At 37.7% G+C, this 19,995-nt stretch overlaps 1 protein-coding gene across 10 annotated transcripts in view; it reads right to left on the reverse strand.

The window, feature by feature from the left end:
- CEP192 (centrosomal protein 192) overlaps nt 1-19,995 on the reverse strand; it is a 114,774-nt gene that overhangs the window by 11,011 nt on the left and 83,768 nt on the right. For 8 of the 10 annotated variants that reach the window (XR_011542558.1, XR_011542557.1, XM_070629561.1 and 5 more), the window contains 11 exons: nt 17,991-18,251; nt 17,626-17,741; nt 15,948-16,057; nt 12,535-12,670; nt 10,886-11,064; nt 10,131-10,254; nt 8,264-8,369; nt 7,328-7,535; nt 4,823-4,902; nt 3,811-3,906; nt 167-286 (listed from right to left, as the gene is read on the reverse strand). Coding sequence is in view for 6 of the 10 variants with exons in the window: in XM_070629561.1 (XP_070485662.1) it covers nt 167-286; nt 3,811-3,906; nt 4,823-4,902; nt 7,328-7,535; nt 8,264-8,369; nt 10,131-10,254; nt 10,886-11,064; nt 12,535-12,670; nt 15,948-16,057; nt 17,626-17,741; nt 17,991-18,251 (1,536 nt within the window). In the remaining 4 variants the exon portion in view is untranslated. The remainder of the gene's footprint in view (nt 1-166; nt 287-3,810; nt 3,907-4,822; nt 4,903-7,327; nt 7,536-8,263; nt 8,370-10,130; nt 10,255-10,885; nt 11,065-12,534; nt 12,671-15,947; nt 16,058-17,625; nt 17,742-17,990; nt 18,252-19,995) is intronic. The other 2 variants (XR_011542559.1, XR_545667.2) reach the window with 1 other exon arrangement.

Here is a 19,995-nt window from a genome sequence, read left to right on the forward strand (position 1 = left end):
AAAATTAAGATTATAGGGCTATACAACAGAATTAGTAAAACAAGAATACCAGGAAAATAGTCTGCATTTTCAAACCAGTTTTTCATGTCAGTTTCACTTAGTGTTTTAAGTGAAACTTTAACTTATTTACTTCTAATAATTTACTTAAATTCAGTGTAATACTCACTTGTCCAGAGAGTTGAAATCTCAAGGTGTGTTTCATGTGAGGCTCTTTAAGGGGGTGACACTCAACATCCCAAAACTGGGCATAATCCCCTTTATCTCTGGGCAAAAACGTGATGGAGACCTACAAAACAACACATCCAGAAGAGAGATTTAGACACTGAAACTTACACACATGTAGCTAGATCACCAATTCAAAGTGTCGGTATGAAAAATTAAAGGAAAAAATGTTTTTGCATTGGCTAGTTTTGCCACTAATTGAAAAAGAATTTGAACAATTCTATTTTTAGTGGGCTTTTATTAGACCAGATCCAAAATACATTTTTCTTTAAGGGTTTATGTAACATGGTCTTTAAAATATAAATTTTTCGAACTAAAAAAAAATATATATCAAAAAGTTCTAGAACTGTCAAGTAGAAGACCTAAACGAGGAGGGTCCAACGGCAAAAACACAACGCAGTCTTTCACTGCAATATTTTTGGAACCCTCTGCTGGCCAAGTGGGAGAGCACTACGGCCTAGCCCACGCCACCAACTGGAGAGACCGAAAGCACACACAGAAAAGTGAAGGAAGGAGTCGGGGTGTAACAGGAGGCAGAAAAGACAAGGGCTGCTAGGCTACGGAATAGCAGTTTTTCTTACGATTCACTTCAGAACGTTGGTCAGAACTAGTTACCTTGACCATACAGCTCAAAGGTATATATATGAACTGTATGCGTACAACCTGTAAAAAGCTCAATAATGAGAAAGTGGTAAAATTTAAAAATAGTATTTTATCAAGTTTACCAGTATTAAGAACTTTCTTTGTCAAAGAATTTAATGTTAAAAATACTGACTACGAGCTAGGTTAGTTAGGTTAACAGTTAATCAGTATCTTAGAGTCTGGACTTAACATTAGAACACTTAAGTGACCTAATCTCTGTCGATACAGAACATAAGAAACAATGCAGCCAGCAAGCCTGAGAGTGAAGGCAGAGGCAGGATGCTGACAGGGATGAGATCATTGAGATTAGGGAATGACACTGGAAAAGATGATAGGGACACTGAGAAGATTAAGGAAGAAAAGAATGAAAACAACCATGTCCTAAATAGTGAAAACATACAAATTATGTGGAACCACTGGGGACTACAGTACCACATATTCTACAGATGCCACTTACACCTGCTTCTATCACCAAAAAATAAACAACGAGGAGAGAAACACTTAGTGCATGTTATACACTAGGCACATAATGGGAACTTTAACACTGATTAGCTCATTTAATCCCAAATCAAACTGACCAGTGTTTCAAAAAATTACTGTGTACATCTCTTACTGTAAGAAATAGGTTATAATTAACATTTTTTCCCCCTTGTAGATCACTATTATATACATCAGTAATTGTGCTATTTGGTAATACTTCCCTAAATGGTCCCAAAATGATGTGCTTTACTTCCCCCTGCCTCCCCCCACAACAAATTAAATAACCAGACCTAGAGTTCCTTTGATAAATAATATTTGACAATGTGGCCAGCAATTAATTTGGTCAGCATATACAGTCATGAACACAACAAAAATCAAAGATCTCAGGGAGCTTATATTTCCACTGTGTGAAGAAGAGAAATTCCTGGGAGCCAATCTAGTCCTGCATCCTCACTCTTCTCCTTTTTTACAGTTTTACTGAGATATAACTCACATACATACAATTCACCCATTTCAGGTGTAGTCAGTGGTTTTCAGTATATCTCCAGAACTGTGAAACCATCACCACAATCTAATTTTAAAATATTTTCAATAATCCCCAAAGAAACCCCATACCATTAGCAGTATTCCCCACTCTCCATCCTCACTCCCAGCCCCAGCAATCACTAATCTACTTTCTGTCTCTATAGATTTATCTGTTCTGGACATTTCACATAAACTGAATCATACAACATGCTGCCTTTTGTGTCTGGCTTGTTTCAGCATAGTCTTCTCAAGATTCATCCAAGTTGGTAGCATGTTATCAGTAATTCATTCTTTATTGCCAAACATTTCATGGTATGGATATACCACATTTTGTTTATCCATCCATGAGCTGATGGACATTTGGGTTATTTCCATCCTTTTTGGCTATTTTGAATAAGGCTGCTAAGAACATTTGTGTCCAAGTTTTCATTTGAATACTGGTTTTCAATGTTTTTGGGTATATATCCAGAAGTGGGGTTGCTGACTTATATGGTAATTCGACATTTAATTTATAGAGGAACTATCAGTTTTCCACAGCACCTATTCCATTTTCCTTCTCCACCAGCAGCGTATGAGAGTTCTAATCTCTCTACATCCTCATCAACACTTGTTTTTTTTTAAATCATAGTCATCCTAGTGGGTGTGAAGTGATATCTCATTGTGGTTTTGTTTGGAACTTTGGTGATGACTAGTAATTTTGAGCATCTTTTCATGTGTTTATTGGCCACTTGCAAATCTTCTTTGGAGAAATGTCTATTCAGATCATCTACTCATTTTTTAAACTGCTTATTTGTCTTTATTTTATTTTAAACTATTACTAAGTCACGTACTTTATTTATTTATTTTTTTGTGAGGAAGATCGGCCCTGAGCGGACATCTGTTGTCGATCTTCCTCTTCTTTTTTTCTTCTTCTCCCCAAAGCCCCAGCACATAGTTGTATATCCTAGTTATGAGTCAGTCTAGCTCTTCTATATGGGATGCCACCAAAGCACGGCTTAATGAGCGGTGCATGGGTCTGTGCCCAGGATCCAAACTGGCAAACCATGGGCCACCGAAGCACAGTACATGAACTTAACCACTTGGCCAGTGGGCCAGCCCGTCTTTATCTTATTGAGTTGTACACATTCTTACACATTCTGAACATAAGTCCTTTGTCAAATACTTGATTTCTAAATATCACCTCGCATACTCTGGTTGTCTTTTCACTGACTTAATGGTATCTTTTGACACACAAAAGTTTTTAATTTTGATAATTCATCTAGTTTTTCTTTTGTCACTTGTGCTTTATTGGTGTTATATGTAAGAAACCAATGCTTAACTCAGAGTCATGAAGATTTATGTTATCTTCCTAATATCATGTGAGTGCTATAGTTTAAATGAGTCTCAGCTATCAGCATAAAAAAGAAAAAGTACATTACTGAGGCCAAGTGAACAACTAATGTCACTAAGAGATATCTGAAGGGGCTATGTCAGGTCTACAAATGAATTAAAATTTAAGAGGTCATGGTACTAAAGGGATCCATCACCACGCACCCATGAAGATATACTGCTGACTACAACGTGGACATTGAGTTGTTTTTGAGTAGTGGCAGATTTTTCTGACTATGACTGGTGGACAAAACCATTGTCTAGATCAGCGCTACTTGAAGTGTGTCCTAACTTTAGCAAGCTGCAGCCACATGAAGTGCTTGTATCAGAACATAAATCAATCATACTACTAAGCATGGGGCTTCATTTAGCTGTTTAGAAAGCCAGACTTTCTGCTGCAGGAAGCAGCAAACTGACTTGCACTGATGCAGGCCTCTTCTCCTGTGGCAGCCTGGCTGTGAGGAGCAGTGGTCTAAGTGTAGCAAACTACTCTGGGTGGGAACAAATGAGGCACTCCTGGCCAATCAACACCATGTTCTTACCAGCTGGCTGTGAAAAAAAGTCAGAACTCACCTTTTGGATTCTGTGGCTTTCCAGTATACCAGAAATAGGAGAACATCTGAATGCTGTATAGGTGGCTCTAAAAACATATCCACTTTCATCGACTCCCTACAAAGTAATCATTTAAACAATCATATGAAAAAATATAAAAGTCAACAGATCAATTTGGAGTGACACCATTACCTTTTGGTTATTGAGGACACAAACTCATTTTCAGTGAACAAGGAAAGCTCAAGGCCTGCCTGGTGTGGTAGCACCACTTGACGTGGCTCACAGAAGGCCTCTCCTCCGTATGTCAGCAGCCACTCCTCCCTGGCTACGGCGATCTTGAGGATGCTATTCGTAATGTTGAAGGATTGCCTTTCCCTCAAAGACCCAGAAGAACTTGCTGAATGTACATTTTAACATCCTATGCAATACTAGTTATTTCTTTTCAGTAGGTCCAGCAGTATCTTTTGGACACATTTTATTAATATTATGGCTCAAAACTGTTACCATCACACAAAATACGTGGCAGGAAAGCCATGGTGTTCTAAACAACATACATGACAACACACTCAATTCAGGCAGTGCCCACTGGCGGAGATCCTTGCACTACACAGTAGGCTAACACTGGCAAAGAACATTCAATTCTGCCACCTGTACTAGCTCCCACTGGCTGAAAATATACAACAGTATTTGGAAAACAGGAGAGAAAAACTGTGTGCATGCGCACATACACACAATGTTCTACAACAAAATTTTTATATATTTTAAAAAATTACGTTATTTCAGATAAAAATCAGGGCTGTAGGCGATAAATGGAGCAAGCACCTATTTTCATATACATTTTCTAATTTGACTCTCAAAACCACCTTGTGAAAAACACCGGGCATGTATTAGCCCCACCAACAGAGAAAATCAAGTAAATGGATGTGGAATAAAAATCCAATAATCTCAACCTAAGCTCATAACTCAGTTTTTAAAACATCCTGCATAAAGTTTAAACAATAAAATGAATTTATTCAAGGCAATTATTACGAACCTTGACATAAGCTGGAGCTAAAGATGACAGATGCCACTTCACGTCTGTGTTACCATGATTCTCAAGTTCCAGATAATTTTCTAAAAGGAACACATATGTAACGACTCAAACCATCTCTTGGAAAGGCAAATAAACAGATTACTGTGATAATGTGTGATAATTACTGTGATTACCTCGTCACAGGGGAAAAAATACAACATTAAATCCCTAGAGGAGTCCAATAAGAACTGTAGTATTTTCTAAGAAAATCAACTTTGACAGATTATCTTATTTTGGATTTAATCAAAGTGCAATGCAAAGCTACTGAGGGGCTTAAGCAAGGAAGCAATAAGATGATTTACATTTTTAAAGAAGTACTGGCTTCTGTGGATAAAAACTGCAAGAGAATGAGAGAGGAAGGAGGAGGCTGGTAAGACGTCACTGCAGCAGCTCAGCTGAGAGATGATGCAAGGGTGGCGTGCATCAGGCTTGAATCACAGCAATGGGAGGAAAAGCAGCAGGCAGATACGGGATCTAGTTTGAAGACAGACTCCAAAGGACTTGCTAATGGACTGGAGGGGCAAGGGCAGACAAATCAACTTCCAGGGATCTGGCTTAACCAAAAGGGTAGATAGTGGTACCACTTACTGACATGGATAAGGCTGGAGGAGAAGCAGGTTTCATGGGTAAAACAAGAGTTGTATTTTTGTGAGATGCACACATGCAGAAGCTGAGCAGGTGCCTGGGTGTGCACATCTGGGGAACACCCCAGGAGAACAGAGAGAAGGAAGCGGACACAGGCAGGCAGAGAAGGAGGAGTCAAGCAGTGAAACCTGAGGAGGAGGAGATGAGGCAGGGAAAAACCAGGAGAGCTACAAGAAGGAAATGTTGGAAGGAGTGGTTAACAGTGTTGAGAGGTCAAATCAACAAAGACACATAAAAGAGACCTAGGATTTGGTAAAATGTATCTTTTCAGTGACCTTGATAGGAACTGGTTCAGGGCATGCTTGGTGGTACCAGCTAAACTGCCTGAGGAAGTGAAGGCAAGGAGCACAATCTTCACTATAAAGGGGTGTTGAGGAAGGCAGGAGCTGCAGCAAAATCTGGGGCGAAGGAAGGAATTCCTTAAATAAGTGATGGTAGAGTGTACCATGTGCTGATGGAAATGCATCAACAAAGAGGGAGAAACTGATGACGCAGGAGGGAGAAGGGGCCAGAGGAAGTCCCTGAGAAGGCAGGAAGAGGTGGGCCTAGATTCCAAGCAGAATGGCCTGTGATGGAAATAGAAGCCTTTCATTTAGTGTAACGGTTTCTACATTTTCAATGTTGTGTGAGGCAAAGTCAAGAGATGGAAAGAGTGAGAGCAAGAATAGGAGAGGGGAAGGGGAGTAGAAGCTTGGAGAAGAAAGAAGCTGTTAAATAACTGTTGGAGATGGGTAAAGGACACATACTAAGGAGGGCTGGTAGAAAAGCCTAGTACTGAGGGGGTATCTGAGAGTTGAGATATGCATAGGTCAGCACAGTTGTAGTTTTCTCCAGCAATGTTCTGATGTTAGGGTGGAGACATGGAGTAGGCAGACAGTTGGGTTTAACAAGGGTTGGGATTTTGCCAGACAAGAATGCAAAGAGGGTTATAAGAGAAGTGGGACATGGGTGGGGTGATGGAGAGTGAAAGGGTAGTAGAGCCAGTGGCCTGGAGGTCTGAATGAGGTCAGACAACTGCTGTAATTCCTAGAGTAAGTGAGCTGGAAAGATGGGGAGTAGGGGTGAGGGGATGACGGTCAGCAAGTGACAAGGTCCAGGAGAGGACCATGAAAGCAGCAAATTGAGCTTGAGTGGAAGACAGAATCAATGACAAAGGCAAGGAGCTAGAAGGCCAGGTGACAGATTGTCCCAAATCTTTTCTAATAGGTCCCACTTAAAATCCTAGTCATTTAGACTGAGCCCTTACAGAGGGTGGGAGAAAGCAAAAAGCAATATTCTCAGGACTTTTGAGGAATTTTAGCAATAGTGAGTGTCTGCTACATGGCAAACACTATGCTAAGTGCTTTACATATATTATTTCATCTATTCCTCAAAGTCCTCTGTGATAGGTGTTAATTACAATGGTCATTTTACAAATGGGGAATCTGAGCAAGTCTATTTAACCTCTCTAGAGCCTCAAAGTCATATTAGTAAGTGACAGGACCAGGTGCTATCCACCTTTCTCTCTTCTTCAGCTACTAACTAATTAGCAGTTCTGGTCAAAGATCTAGTGAGAATTGGGGAGAGATGGTCGTGACCACATAAATTCTTAGACTCCTGGCATATATAGAGCTGATAAATGCCTAGATTTAACATCTTATGATATTTAAGCTCCCTCAAATTCAGCCCATCAGTGAAATGATTGCCACTGACTACTTGATTTTCTTCTGAAGTAGGGGGGGGAAATTTTGTACCTATCACTAATGATGGTTAAACAAGAAAAGGACATTAGACTCAACATATCAGTAGGCATTTTAATTACATAATCTTGTGATGCAATACCTGAAGTTTCACCAGGTTCTGTTGTAGGAAAACTAACAGTCTTGTTTCTTATCTCAATTATTGTGGAAGGTGGTTTTGTCATTGGTTTTACCAGATGACTAACTGAAGGCTCAGTCACTGGGGAAAGGATTCCAAACGGTCTGGAGGCCAAACGAGTGAGAAGTTCCTCTTGGGTCAAGTCTTCTTGAATTTGAACTTTCACAATCTTCTGAAATGAGCCAAATAAAGGAGGAATAAGACACAAATGTAGCTGTCATTTTTATTTATTTTTTTAAAGATTGGCACCTGAGCTAACATCTGTTGCTAATCTTTTTTTTTTCTTCATCTTCTTCCCAAAGCCCCCAGTACATAGTTGTATGTTCTAGTTGCAGGTTCTTCTACTGGAGCTATGTGGGACACCACCTCAGCGTGGCCTGATGAGCAGTGCTAGGTTGCACCCAGGATCCGAACCAGTGAAACCCTGGGCCACAGAAACGGAGCATGTGAACTTCACCACTTGGCCATGGGGCCGGCCTCAGTAGCTATCATTTTTAAAGAAAAAATTCCGATTTTTAAATCATGGTAGAGAAAAGGAATGAACAAATGATTATTATTCATTATCATTCATATAAATGAAACTGATGAATTTAGAAATTAAAGTTTATTCAGATCTCAAAGTAAATCTTTGACTTCATCCCCTCTCCCCCAACTCCCTTCTTTTTTTCAAAGCAAATTAATAATGGCTTCTATGCCCCACTCTCCACTCCTGCCCAACCCAGGAGAATCGTTCAGATCACTAACTGAAAAACTCTGTACTAAGTGCTCTATTTAAATAAACCTAGTTGGGCTGAAGGAACAGACACTTTCCTTTGATTTCTGTAATGTAAGTGCTAATAGGGCTTATGACAAATTACAAAATAAGAGAAATGTTGCCCAAAAAAACACTTTAAAAAGTACCTTCTGTCCATTGTCACAGTGTATATAGATCAAACCACTCCATGGGAACATTGACTGTTTTGTGGATAAGGAGGAATTAGGACTCACAAGAATTTGTAGTTTACTCCTTAAAAAAAAGAAATTTAATAATGAAAACCAAGAATATCATATACTTTAATAGCAATAACAAGAAGAATTATAAATGCTATTCTGTCAATGACCAACTATTTCCTTCTTGCTCAGAAAGAGCACAGAGCAGAGGTGAGCTCCCACATACATCTGATTTTGCATCAACCCCAACTCAGTGGCTAACAAAAACCTGACTGGCATGACCCCATGAAGCTAAGGGAAAACATGTGAAAACAGACCATGCCATAGAAATACATTTAGAACGCAATTCAAAATAAAACTTTCTGGAGCAAAAGACCAATTCTATCAATTATCTGAGCCACTTGATAATAAAGAATGATACAGTCACAGTACAAAGAGATCTAATAGCTGGGGAGGAAGCTGGAAGAAAAAGGGGGAGATGGCAAAGGAATGAATATTGTTTCTTTTTTACCCAGCTGCTAAAATTTTCTGCACTCATTGGTCTAAGAGCTATGGGATATCAAAGATGACTTTTAAAGTGTGGATGATGTAATCAGATTTGTAACTTAAAAGCAATCACCATGGGGGCCTGCTCTGTGGCCTAGTGGTTAAGTTCAAGTGCACTCTGCTTCAGCAGCCTGGGATTGGTTCCCAAGCGGGGACCTACACCACTTGTCGACAGCCATGCTGTGGCAGCGACCCACATACAAAATAGAGGAAGACTACAAAATAGGACAAATCTTCCTCAAGGAAAAAGAGGAAAATTGCCAACAGATGTTAGTTCAAGGCGAATCTTCCTTAGTGGAAAAAAAAAAAACCCACCACCCGTTACAAAAGGTATTTCAGTACACACAACAAAAACGGCAGAGTAAGATTATTTTCCATTGCTAAGAGCTAAATACATGAGGCAATGGAAAAAGTTATTTGTGAACAACCTGTCCTATCAGTTCCCTATCTTTTCAACTATTAATTAGTAAATGTTTAACTGATTGCTTTTGTCCTAGGAATGTTTCTCTGTAGTGTCCCTAACCATACCTTAGCTCAGTCTTAGTCAAGTAAACTCTCCTAAAATGTATACTCCATCATTTTGCAAAAGTAAATAGATTTTATGTTGCTGTTCTGCAAAGCTGCTATTCCCAAATATGAAGGAACTTTCAGAAGTGAATGTTCTGTGCCAACCCAGATAAAGTCCCTGAAAAGCTGCAGAGTTGTGGCTTTACCTCCTATCAATGATTAAGCTGCAAACAGAGAGCAGCTGCATCAACGTGTGGCTGCAAATGACTTCCTTGTATCTTAGAATATTCTTTGTAGAAAATGGAGAACTAGGTTATGGCTCAGCCATATTAAAAGTCAGAAAGCTTTGTCTATAAAATGCCCTTTAGACAAAATCAGCCAAATAAGTGAGCCAAACCCAAGGTAATGAAGGGCAGAACCATCTGGGCTTTAGAGACCACCACTCCTCATCACATGCCTAATTGCATCCCTTGCTTTGTAATTTTGTAGGCAGAGTAACACATCTGATGTCTTCCGCTCCAGGAAATCTTTCCCACCTCACATGTCTCTCTCGACTCTTTTAGGCTACATACCATAATTCACTGTGGACATGGTCTCTACTCTCGCTAAGCTACATGAGTCTTGAACTCACTGTGGTTCCACAGAACAATACATGGCACTCTGTACAGAGTCAGAACACTGCAAAATTCTACCGAATAAATAAAAATGGCCTATCATTTGAACCTTAAAGAGTCATCATGCTAGCATCTGAATGACACCCAGAGGAAATGGAAGCCATACTTACTCTGGTGCGATAAATCCATGTTGTGGTGTTACCGTAAGACAATGTGCCGGCCAGTACAGCTCAAATTTCAGTAACCTAATAGAATTATTTAAAATATGGAAACGTCCAGTTTTTGCCAGATCACCTATTAGATCAGATAAATGTTACTTACATTTACTGTTAGTGAAAAAAATGTTAATAAATAGTAAAAATGAACCCTAAATAAATACACTAGTATACCAATTTATTTTGCTTTCTCAATTGCCCAGTTACAGGAATTTCAAATCCTTGGTAAAGCAGACCATTTGTTTACTCTTGGAAACTACAAAGACATTGAACAAAGTTCAATAATGAACAAAGTTAGAAAAAAAAGGAAATATGGAAATTGTTACTACCTGGTCATATCTTAGGCACACACATAGGTACCACATTTGTTCCTGCTCTGAACCAACTATATCACTGTTAAGGGTAAAAGAGACCAAGTGCCAAATGAGTTCTTTGGGAAACAGGATGTGGTTGGAGGAATGGCCCACGAATGGGTGGCTCTGCCGTTTGGGGAACTAGGAGCATGGCCTGAGGACCACGGCCCTGTGTCAGGATGATACTCCAGTGGAGTCTGAGTTAGGTCACTAGTAAGTGAGAGGAGGATGTGTGCAAGCCATTGGTCACATTTGCAAAAAGTCCACGGATACGCTCTAGATGAGCCAAGGCTACAGAGAAGGTACAACCCTGGGTTCCAGACTGCAGTCCTGTCATGTTTTCACTGACATACTCACAAGGAGAAGGGGCCACCAAAATCAGCTGTTCAGGTTGGACAGTCCACATTTCTTCAGAAGACGATTTATCTTGAGGTGGGCGAACAGCTTGTGAAAGAAGTGGAGAACCCTGAGGACCTTTAACTGGTAAAACATCCAAAGAAACATTGCCACCATGCTTCCCAGAACTATCAGATTCACTACAGAGAGAAGAAATTAAAAGGGATAAAAAGCCAGACTGTGTCACGTGTTTATATTAATTCTTCATAAATCTAAACACATTTAGCTAAAACTAAAAATGTATTATATAGTTTGTATTGTTCACTAAATAAAAATCCCTCACACTGTGTATTCTTAAAGTAATGCATAAAAAAAAAAGTACAGTATAGGTCAAATATTATACTAATCTGTAATTAGAATACTCAAATGATTTAATTTCTTTCCTGCCTTGATTTCTGCATGCCACTGAGGTCTCTTGAAAGGTTTACTAGAAAATTACCCATTATTAAGAATATAAAAAAAACAATGAAACTCAATGTATCTATAACTGTACAATAACTGGTTTCATAATGCTAACACCAAAAAACTTTAAAACAAGAAAGTCTTCTGGGAAAAACACTATGGTAAGAAATGCCAATAAAGTTTAAGAAGATTTTTATTAAGTGTTGAAACAGTGTTTTCCAATAAGCTTTAGATTACAAAAAATTGTAATTCAAATAAATTTTGTAAACACAAAAGCACAACTTAACTGAAGTTCAACTGTGCAGGACCCAAATTCTCCTACCATACAGTGGAGCTAAATCTTTATTTTAAGTCGGCTTTTCAAATCAGACCTCTACTGCCCCAGAGAAATAACGGAGGCATCAGCCAAAAGTCAGAAACAATTTTTAAAAACTTGATTCTTGGCTTTTTGGCTTCCTAAGAACCAGTTGCTCACTATTTAAGTGGTTTTCAAGATAATTTTAAATATATGTAACTACTATCTTTAATTCTTTCTTTGACAGACTATCTTAGAAAAAAATTAACACAAAGTATAGGGAAAAGCAAGCAAGCTGGCATGAGCTGGAGGCACTGTGTGCTGGGTGGGTGTGAGCCATTAGTGAGCTCTCAGTTGGTGGCACTGGGACCTGAAAGGAACTCTCAGTCAGTGTTGAGTTGGCAACACTGGGCCCAGGGCGAGAGCCCATGTGATGAGAAGATTGGTTAAAGATCTTCTCATTGTTTACCCCTGGAGAAGGCACACTGAGAAAACAAATGGCATCACTTCTGCGGTGTTCTGAATCTGCAAACTGAAACTGAGGAATATTTTACAAAGCAACTGGCCTGTACTCTACCAAAACATCAAGGTCATTGGTAAGAAAAGGGTTAGCAGCTGGCCTGCAGCCTATTTTCTCCTTGTTACCAGGGAATGCCCAGGAAAAAATTAGGTAAATGTAGTAAAATGTTAACAAGTGGGAATCTCAGTGCAGGTAGCAGATGGGAGTTTTCTGTACTGTTTTTTAAGTTTTCTGTAAATCTGAAATTATTTCAACTTAAACTAAAAAATAAAGGTGAAATAAACATTTTGAGACAAAAAAAAAGTACAAGGACAAGATCAGCCCTACTACGCATCAAATAATCTTGAAATCTGATGAAAGATGTTTTGTTTGTTTTACCTTTTAGATACTAACCTGGCTTTGGAAGAAGGCTGAAGAAATTCTCTGTTAGAAATGGAATCTCTGAATTCTCCAATTACTGAAAGTATAATTTTACGCATGTTTCCATAAAAGAGCTGAACATCGTTAGGGCGTTGGGGAAGATCATACACTGAAATAGAAAATAATGTTTGAAATACAAGAATCTTTACATAACCACATCACAAAGTAACAGATAAATTTATATATTTACAGCTATAGAATATTATTTTCCTTGGTTGGGGTAGGTGATATTTTGATTTTTAATACTATTGATTATAGGAAGTTCAGCATCAACGACTCCAGTCTTGGATTTGAACTACAACCTTGCCAATCATGAGCTCTGTGACCTTCAGCAACTTAACCTCTCTAAGCTTTTGTCTCCTCAAGTACGACATGGAGTGACAATCTATCTCAGGCATTGTTGTGAGCATTAAAATAAGAATGGTTTTGGGGCCGGCCTGGTGGCATATTGGTTAAGTTCATGTGCTTTGCTTTGCTTCAGTGGCCCGGGATTTGCAGGCTCGGATCCCGGGCACAGACCTAGCACCACTCCTCAAGCCATGCTGTGGCAGCATCCCACATAAAGTAGAGGAAGATTGGCACAGATGTTAGCTCAGCAACAATCTTCCTCACAAAAAAAAGAGAATGTTTTTAAAGATACATGTGGCAACAAACATTTACATAAAGCTTACTGTGGGCCACACACTGTCCTAATCCCTTTGTATTATTAACCTAGTTAGTTTTCACAACTCCTCTTTGAGGAAGGTATTATAATCTGAAGCACAAAGAGGTTAAAAGCACACAACTTATAAGTGGTAGTCTCACAGACATTTAACTTAAGCAAATCTAGAAACCAGGCAATATTAATATAACTAAATACAGTAGATTAATAAAACAGGGCTTGAGTTGAACACCTTTATATTAATCCATCTGAATTTATATATACAAGGAATTTTATAGAATATGTTTGTATTCTACATATAAATCAGACATTAAGAATTATTTTTTTTTAATGATAATTTGTGTGTGTGTGAGGAAGATTTGCCCTGAGCTAACATCCATTGCCAGTCTTCCTCTTGTCTTTGCTTGAGGAAGATTAGCCCTGAGCTAACACCTGTGCCAATCTTCCTCTGTTTTGTATGTGGGATGTCTCCACAGCATGGCTGACGAGTGGAGTAGGTCTGCACCCGGGATCCGAACCTGCAAACCCTGGCCTGCCCAAGTGGAGCACATGGAACTTTAACCATTCGGCCCTGGGGCTGGCCCCCTTAAATGGAAATTTTAAAAGATCACAGTAAGTGTAAATTGAAATTTATAGTAACCAAGACATCAGACTACAAAAGTTTAAATCAACTGTAAAAATATTTGCCACTAATTACACATTTTGCAAAAGTGAGATTACAAATACTTCTAATAGTAATATGCTCAAACAAATGTTATTCAAAATAATCATGTAAAAAGTTCAATTGCAACATTCTCATAGGTGATCTACTCTACTAATGAACACAAAATTAAGTGGGATTGTTTCCTCCCTCCACCTGGATGATAAATATACCATCTCAAGGAATCCCATATTCCTTGAGGTGGAATCTGGAGTCCCAAAGACAGACCTGAAGTCTCAACTCAATCCCGTCTTAGATAGGTAATCTCAGCAGGTCACCTGAGCTCTTGGTTGAGTTTATCAATGAGACTCTTAATATAACACACTTCTCGAATTTTTGTATATGCAGCTGTCTCCCCTGGAACATCCTTACCCATGTAGGTCCCTGTGTTCTCCACCTTGTCAGCTCCTCCTCGTTCTTCAGGATACCTCAAGAGTCACCTCATTCTAAGTGGGGTATCCTTTCTCTGTGCTCTCCCAGATTCCTAAATGCAGCTCTATCATAGCACTTTTCATACTGTACTTTAATCATCTGCCTTCCCCTTAGTCTGTAAACCCTTAAAGGGCAAGAACTGCATCTTTCACCTCTACAGACTGGCACCCTGTACTCTCAAACACGTCCATTTAATGAATGAAACATTGGTGAATCATGAAACTGTGTCAAATTCTGAACCACTACAAACTCACACTTAATTTTAATCACAGTCTTCATTATTGCTGCAATATGTCACTAAGTGTTTGTGTTTCATCTACGTAGCATAGCTCAGTTTAACTCTTTTATTAGGATCTTTCTTATGAGGAAGAGATAAGGATGGTGAAGCTCACAAGAGCTGAAAGTGGCAGAGCTGGGTCTTGAATTGAGTTTCAACTGTAAATCCAAGGTTCTTTCAATACTCTGCTACCTTAACACATGCTGACAAGATCCATTTCAAATCTTTTCATTATTTTTAACTAACCCACCCTGCCTTGCCTTTAGCAGATGATCTAGACTCTTAATTACTGAAAAGATCAAAGATTACATTACATCATCTCTACAGAGGCATAAATATCCTTTTCCTTTACTATTTCATATTTCAGAAGCAATACATGTTACATCATTAAAAAACTAGAAAACAAAAACAGGGGGGAAAAACATTACCACCTGAAATTCTACCACCAGAACATAACTGTTGTTAATATTTTGCTGTGTATACCCCTGCTATTTTGCCTATGTAGTTATACATAGACACATTATTTTTACCAAAATGAGATCTTATTATGCAAACTTTAAAAATAATTTTTTCTTAATAAATGAAGAGCTTCCCATACTATTTAATATAGAATATAATTGCTTTAATAGCTTCAAAATATTCTATTGCATAATCAAATAATTTTCTATTCTTGGGCACTTGGGTTACTTCTGACTTCTTGCTATTATATATAATACTGTGGTGAAAATCTCTACATTTTTATAAAATTTGTATGTCTCAATATATATATTTTTTGTATCAGTAATAAACACCAAAAAATACTTGAACTGTTTAGCTCAGATAGGGCTAAACATCTAAGTTAGAGTCACTCCACCACTGTCTATTCTGGATTATTTTTTTTTGCCACCATCACATCCTCCATAAATCGTATAGTAGGTACAAAAGCACAGAAATCTCAAAACGAGTGTAAGTTCACAATCATTAAGTCTTAAATAGTAATTAATTTGAGTTTAACAATGACCATTTTCCTCCTCCTGTTTACAGGTCTACCCATAGAATAGGTGCAATAATATATTAATCATATCTTAACATTTACGTTGTAAAGCTCTCTCACTTTATCTTCACAATTCTGTATGATGAGAAATTAGATATTATCATTCTTTTCATTTTACAGATAAGGAAATTGAATTTTAGTGACGTATTTGTCCAAAGTCATACTGTGGCTCAAACTCAGCCTGATGCCATATCTAAACTCACACCCTCCCCCCTTATTTCAATCACCAGACCTAAGTAATACTACAAATGACCCAAAAGATTTAAGACGTTGAAATTCTTACCTTCAGTTACCAGTAGCTCATCTTGAAATGCTTCGGCAAAATCAATGTTCTGTAGCACACTATGTTCTGGAAGTATCTGTTTTATAATCCCTGGTTTATGCAACAGGGCTCTGCCAGTAGAGATTTTCATTCAAAACTTAGATATAAAATTACCTTAACTAGATTTTCATCAGCGTATGTGGCAAATCCCACTAAGAGCATGATACGTTAGCACATAGATCTCATGTCTTAAATCCTAATATAAGTAATTTTAAAAAGAAAACCTATTCTGGAAGTTCCTTTAGAAGTTATATATGGTAGTACAATCATCAGTTCCAGCCAAATAGTAACATCAAAACAAGAACTCCCTAATGTAACAGTAGAAAGAAGAGTAAAATTAGATTCTTTTCAGGTCTAACATTTTCATTGTTTGTGATAATTTGGTTATAGTTAGAAATTTGTCTCAGAAAAAAATTATGCTAAGAAAATGATACAAATAAGACATCAGAGGGAGACACTTAAATTACCATGTAACTATGTTTATCTGGCCTCCTCTAGAGAATCTTTGAGGTGAGAGTTGAAATGTAAATTTCTCTGTAGTACTCAGATGTTCACAAACAAAAGAAATCTCATCACTGTAAATCTGTGGCAAAGAGGAAGCTCTAAAACAATATGCTGATTTCTATATCCCAGTAGACAGAAAGGAAACAAAACCCAAAAAATCTAGAAATCGAATTTCTCCAAATGTCAGTTTCTATTTCTAAAACGCTTAATTGAGAAACAAAACCATGTTCAAAGTTGAACTTTTCACATTGCGTCTGCTCTAACATCATGTGGCAATTTACCACAAAACTCTCTCTTTTTAAACATTCCAATAATCCTCAACAGATTAAAAATAAAACAAAACAATTTCCTAAATTATGCATCAGAATAAAACAGAGCAGAGCACAAAGGGTTGGAAGAAGGAAGGACTGGTACATGCATGTGCCCCGCTTCCACCGGGATTTAATGATTTCCTACTAACAGAGGAAACATTGTGAGCTTCACTTATTTATATTATATTCAGGTCCTCCGGGCTAGGAAACAAAATTTTATAACACAAGAACTCTGAATTCAACATACAAGAATGTTACCTGTATTTAAGTCACAAGCTAGACATAAATATCTAAATTTGACAACATTGCAGCATATTAAACTAATTTAAACTAGATATACCAGATTTTCTAGAAGCACCTGCTTTAAGTAGTTAGCAGAGTTAAACACCCTACACATTTCTAAAACATGACTTGATCCTTTCACATAATTCACAACATTCCCAGAAATATTCCAAATAAGTCAGGTGTGTTTACAATATACTCTTTCAGTAGTTCTTAAATCTTTCCTGAAACTGATCTACCATCACTACAAAGATGGTCCTATTATGAAGTCTGAGTCTCCTATTTGAGTAAGAGAAGATGCACAATAAATATGTCTCAAAAAGAAGGTACATTGCAAACATACGAAATGAGTTTCCTACAGGTATTTTCTCTTCACATTACGGTAGCTTATCAGCTACATAAACTTTATCAAGATTTTTCATCTACCAGTTCACTAAGAAATAGTGAAACATGTTTCAGAAATTCCAAATCCCAAACCATTTTTTATGACTTCATTATTTCTACTGAATAGTTTCCAATGCTGTCTAAGATAAGTAACCTACCTTCGATACTGCTGTCTTGAAATTTCATCTCCACTAAAGAAGTACACAGTTGACAGTTCTGTTGTGGTTTTATAATTGCTTTCTCTGTCTGACGGATTATATATTATAGTAACATCCTGAAGCCAAGAAAAAAATCAGGAGTGATATTAAATATTTTTCTTAAGTTATTTCACTATGAATAAACTCTCACATGAGCCTAACCAGTCAAAATAGACATGAATGTATATGCATAGCATTTCCAAGAATATCAGATAAGTACTTCTATTCCAATATTATTTCCAAATATTATTTTAGTTTCTAGCCATAAGATAATTATCAAGAAAAACATGAGTTCATATTTTTAGTGCAAAGACTTTTATACTTACTTCTTGTGTTTTTTCCTTGAGCACAAATTTATCTGGAAAAATCCTTAATACTTTAGGATCCAGCAAAACCTTTTTCTGAGAATCCTTAAAACCTATTGCTTTAACAAAAGCTGCCCGAGAGCCAGTGTTACGGACAGAAAAAACAATTCTCCTTTCTTTGCCAGGTATTAAGTCATTCACTGTTACCATGTAACTGTCAGATAATTTTTTGACATCTTCCAAAATAAGATTACTTGTTCCTCCATATCCAGACAAAGGTATCTAAAAGCACAGAATACATACATCCAAAATTATTCCTATGTAAACAGAAAGCAGAAGATTAAATTATAGTCAGAGAAAAAAATACATACAGATTTAACATAACTAAAATTATTATTCTTTGTGTACTTTGGCTACTTGTTACCCCACTTCCAGTCCAGCGTTATACTTAAAACTTTGTCTTAAGAGAAAAACAAACTGAAGAGCTGCAAAATTACCTTCCAATATGCTAAGAATAATTATTTCATTGTTATGAAAGCCAAGTTTAAATGATAAAGAAATAATAAAAAGATTAGTACTGTACAGATATGCTTGCTTAAGAAGTATTTAGGGTGAAATTTACTTATGTTTGTAATTTACTTTGAAATGCATAAAAAACAGATGAATGATGGATGGTTAGATACGTGATGAGAGAAATATAGGAAAATCTTAACTGTAGAATCTAAGCTGTAGGGTATGTGAGTGTTCACTGTCTAATTCTTTCAACTTCCTAGTAATTCTGAATTTTTGAAATAAAACGTTTTTGGGGAAAAATCTATTGTCTTATAATCCTGTTAGCTTTTGTCTAGCACAGTCAGAGAGAAGCATGCCAAAGGGACCAAATAGAAGCTAGGCACTCAAACAACTCTCAGAGGACAGATGCCCCGGTAGCGGGGCTGCAGACTAAAGGCAGCCTTTAGGTGCTGACTGATGCTGTCCTTGAGCCAGGATGCTTTCTCAGGGCTCAGTGCTACCAAGAAACAAGGATTCACGGAATAAACTCTATAAATAAGAATGTAGGAAAATAGATGCCCTGTTAGAAAACAAACTTTTCATTGTCTTTAAAATGTACTCCTTTAAAAAAGATCTTTCATTCCTAATTATTAAAGTAAGTGCCAAAGAACCCCTTGCAAACCTGAAAACATCAATAGCTTATTTTGAGTTATGTTATGCACTTATCAAAATAACATTTTGAAAAATTAAATTTAGGCTCCTCATAATTAGTAATTGCTTGCTAAAATTAATAGCATTTTAAAGGGCTTCAGATCTGAAGCTCCTACAAACCCCACCTCATTTAGAGTGAGCTCTGGGAGTTTCAGGAGCCAAAAGTGTTCCTAATTTTTCTTTTCCCACAGAAACTTGCAAATAAATTTTATGTTTGAAACTAGAAAATAACAGGGAAAAAGTTAGCTTTTGAAAACACTCAATATAAGTATTCTTCCTGTATTTTCAAAGTCTAAGAAACCACAAATAACTACTGAGTAAACAGTTAAGAAAAAGAATGCTTAAATAAAACGAAATGTGACTAATGCTAGTAAGTCCAAAGATTCAACAGAAAAACTGACTGTAGAGCAGGGTTTCTTACCCTCGGCACTATGGACATTTTGAGCCGGATCATTCACTGCAGTGAGGGCCACCCTGTGCACTATAAGGTGTTTACCCGCATCCTTGGCCTCTACCCACTTGATCACAGTAGCACCCTTTTACCGCTCCCAGTTATGACAATCCAGAATGTCTCTGGAAATTGCCAAATGTCCCCTAGAGGGTAAAACAGCCTCCGGTTGAGGATCGCTGCTCTATGGGACTAGAAAACAGAGAGCTAGTATGAACACCTAGAGCCTGCACAGTGGATAATCATGGGCTCTGCAGTCAGGTAGCCTGAATTTGACCACTTACTGGCATGTAAGATGCACAACCATGGGCAGGCATCTCCCTGGGCCTCAGTTTCCACATGTGTACAATGGAGATGGTGGTATGATCTCAGACA

This window comes from Equus przewalskii, chromosome 7 (assembly GCF_037783145.1).
Source record: "Equus przewalskii isolate Varuska chromosome 7, EquPr2, whole genome shotgun sequence".
NCBI lineage: Eukaryota > Metazoa > Chordata > Mammalia > Perissodactyla > Equidae > Equus > Equus przewalskii.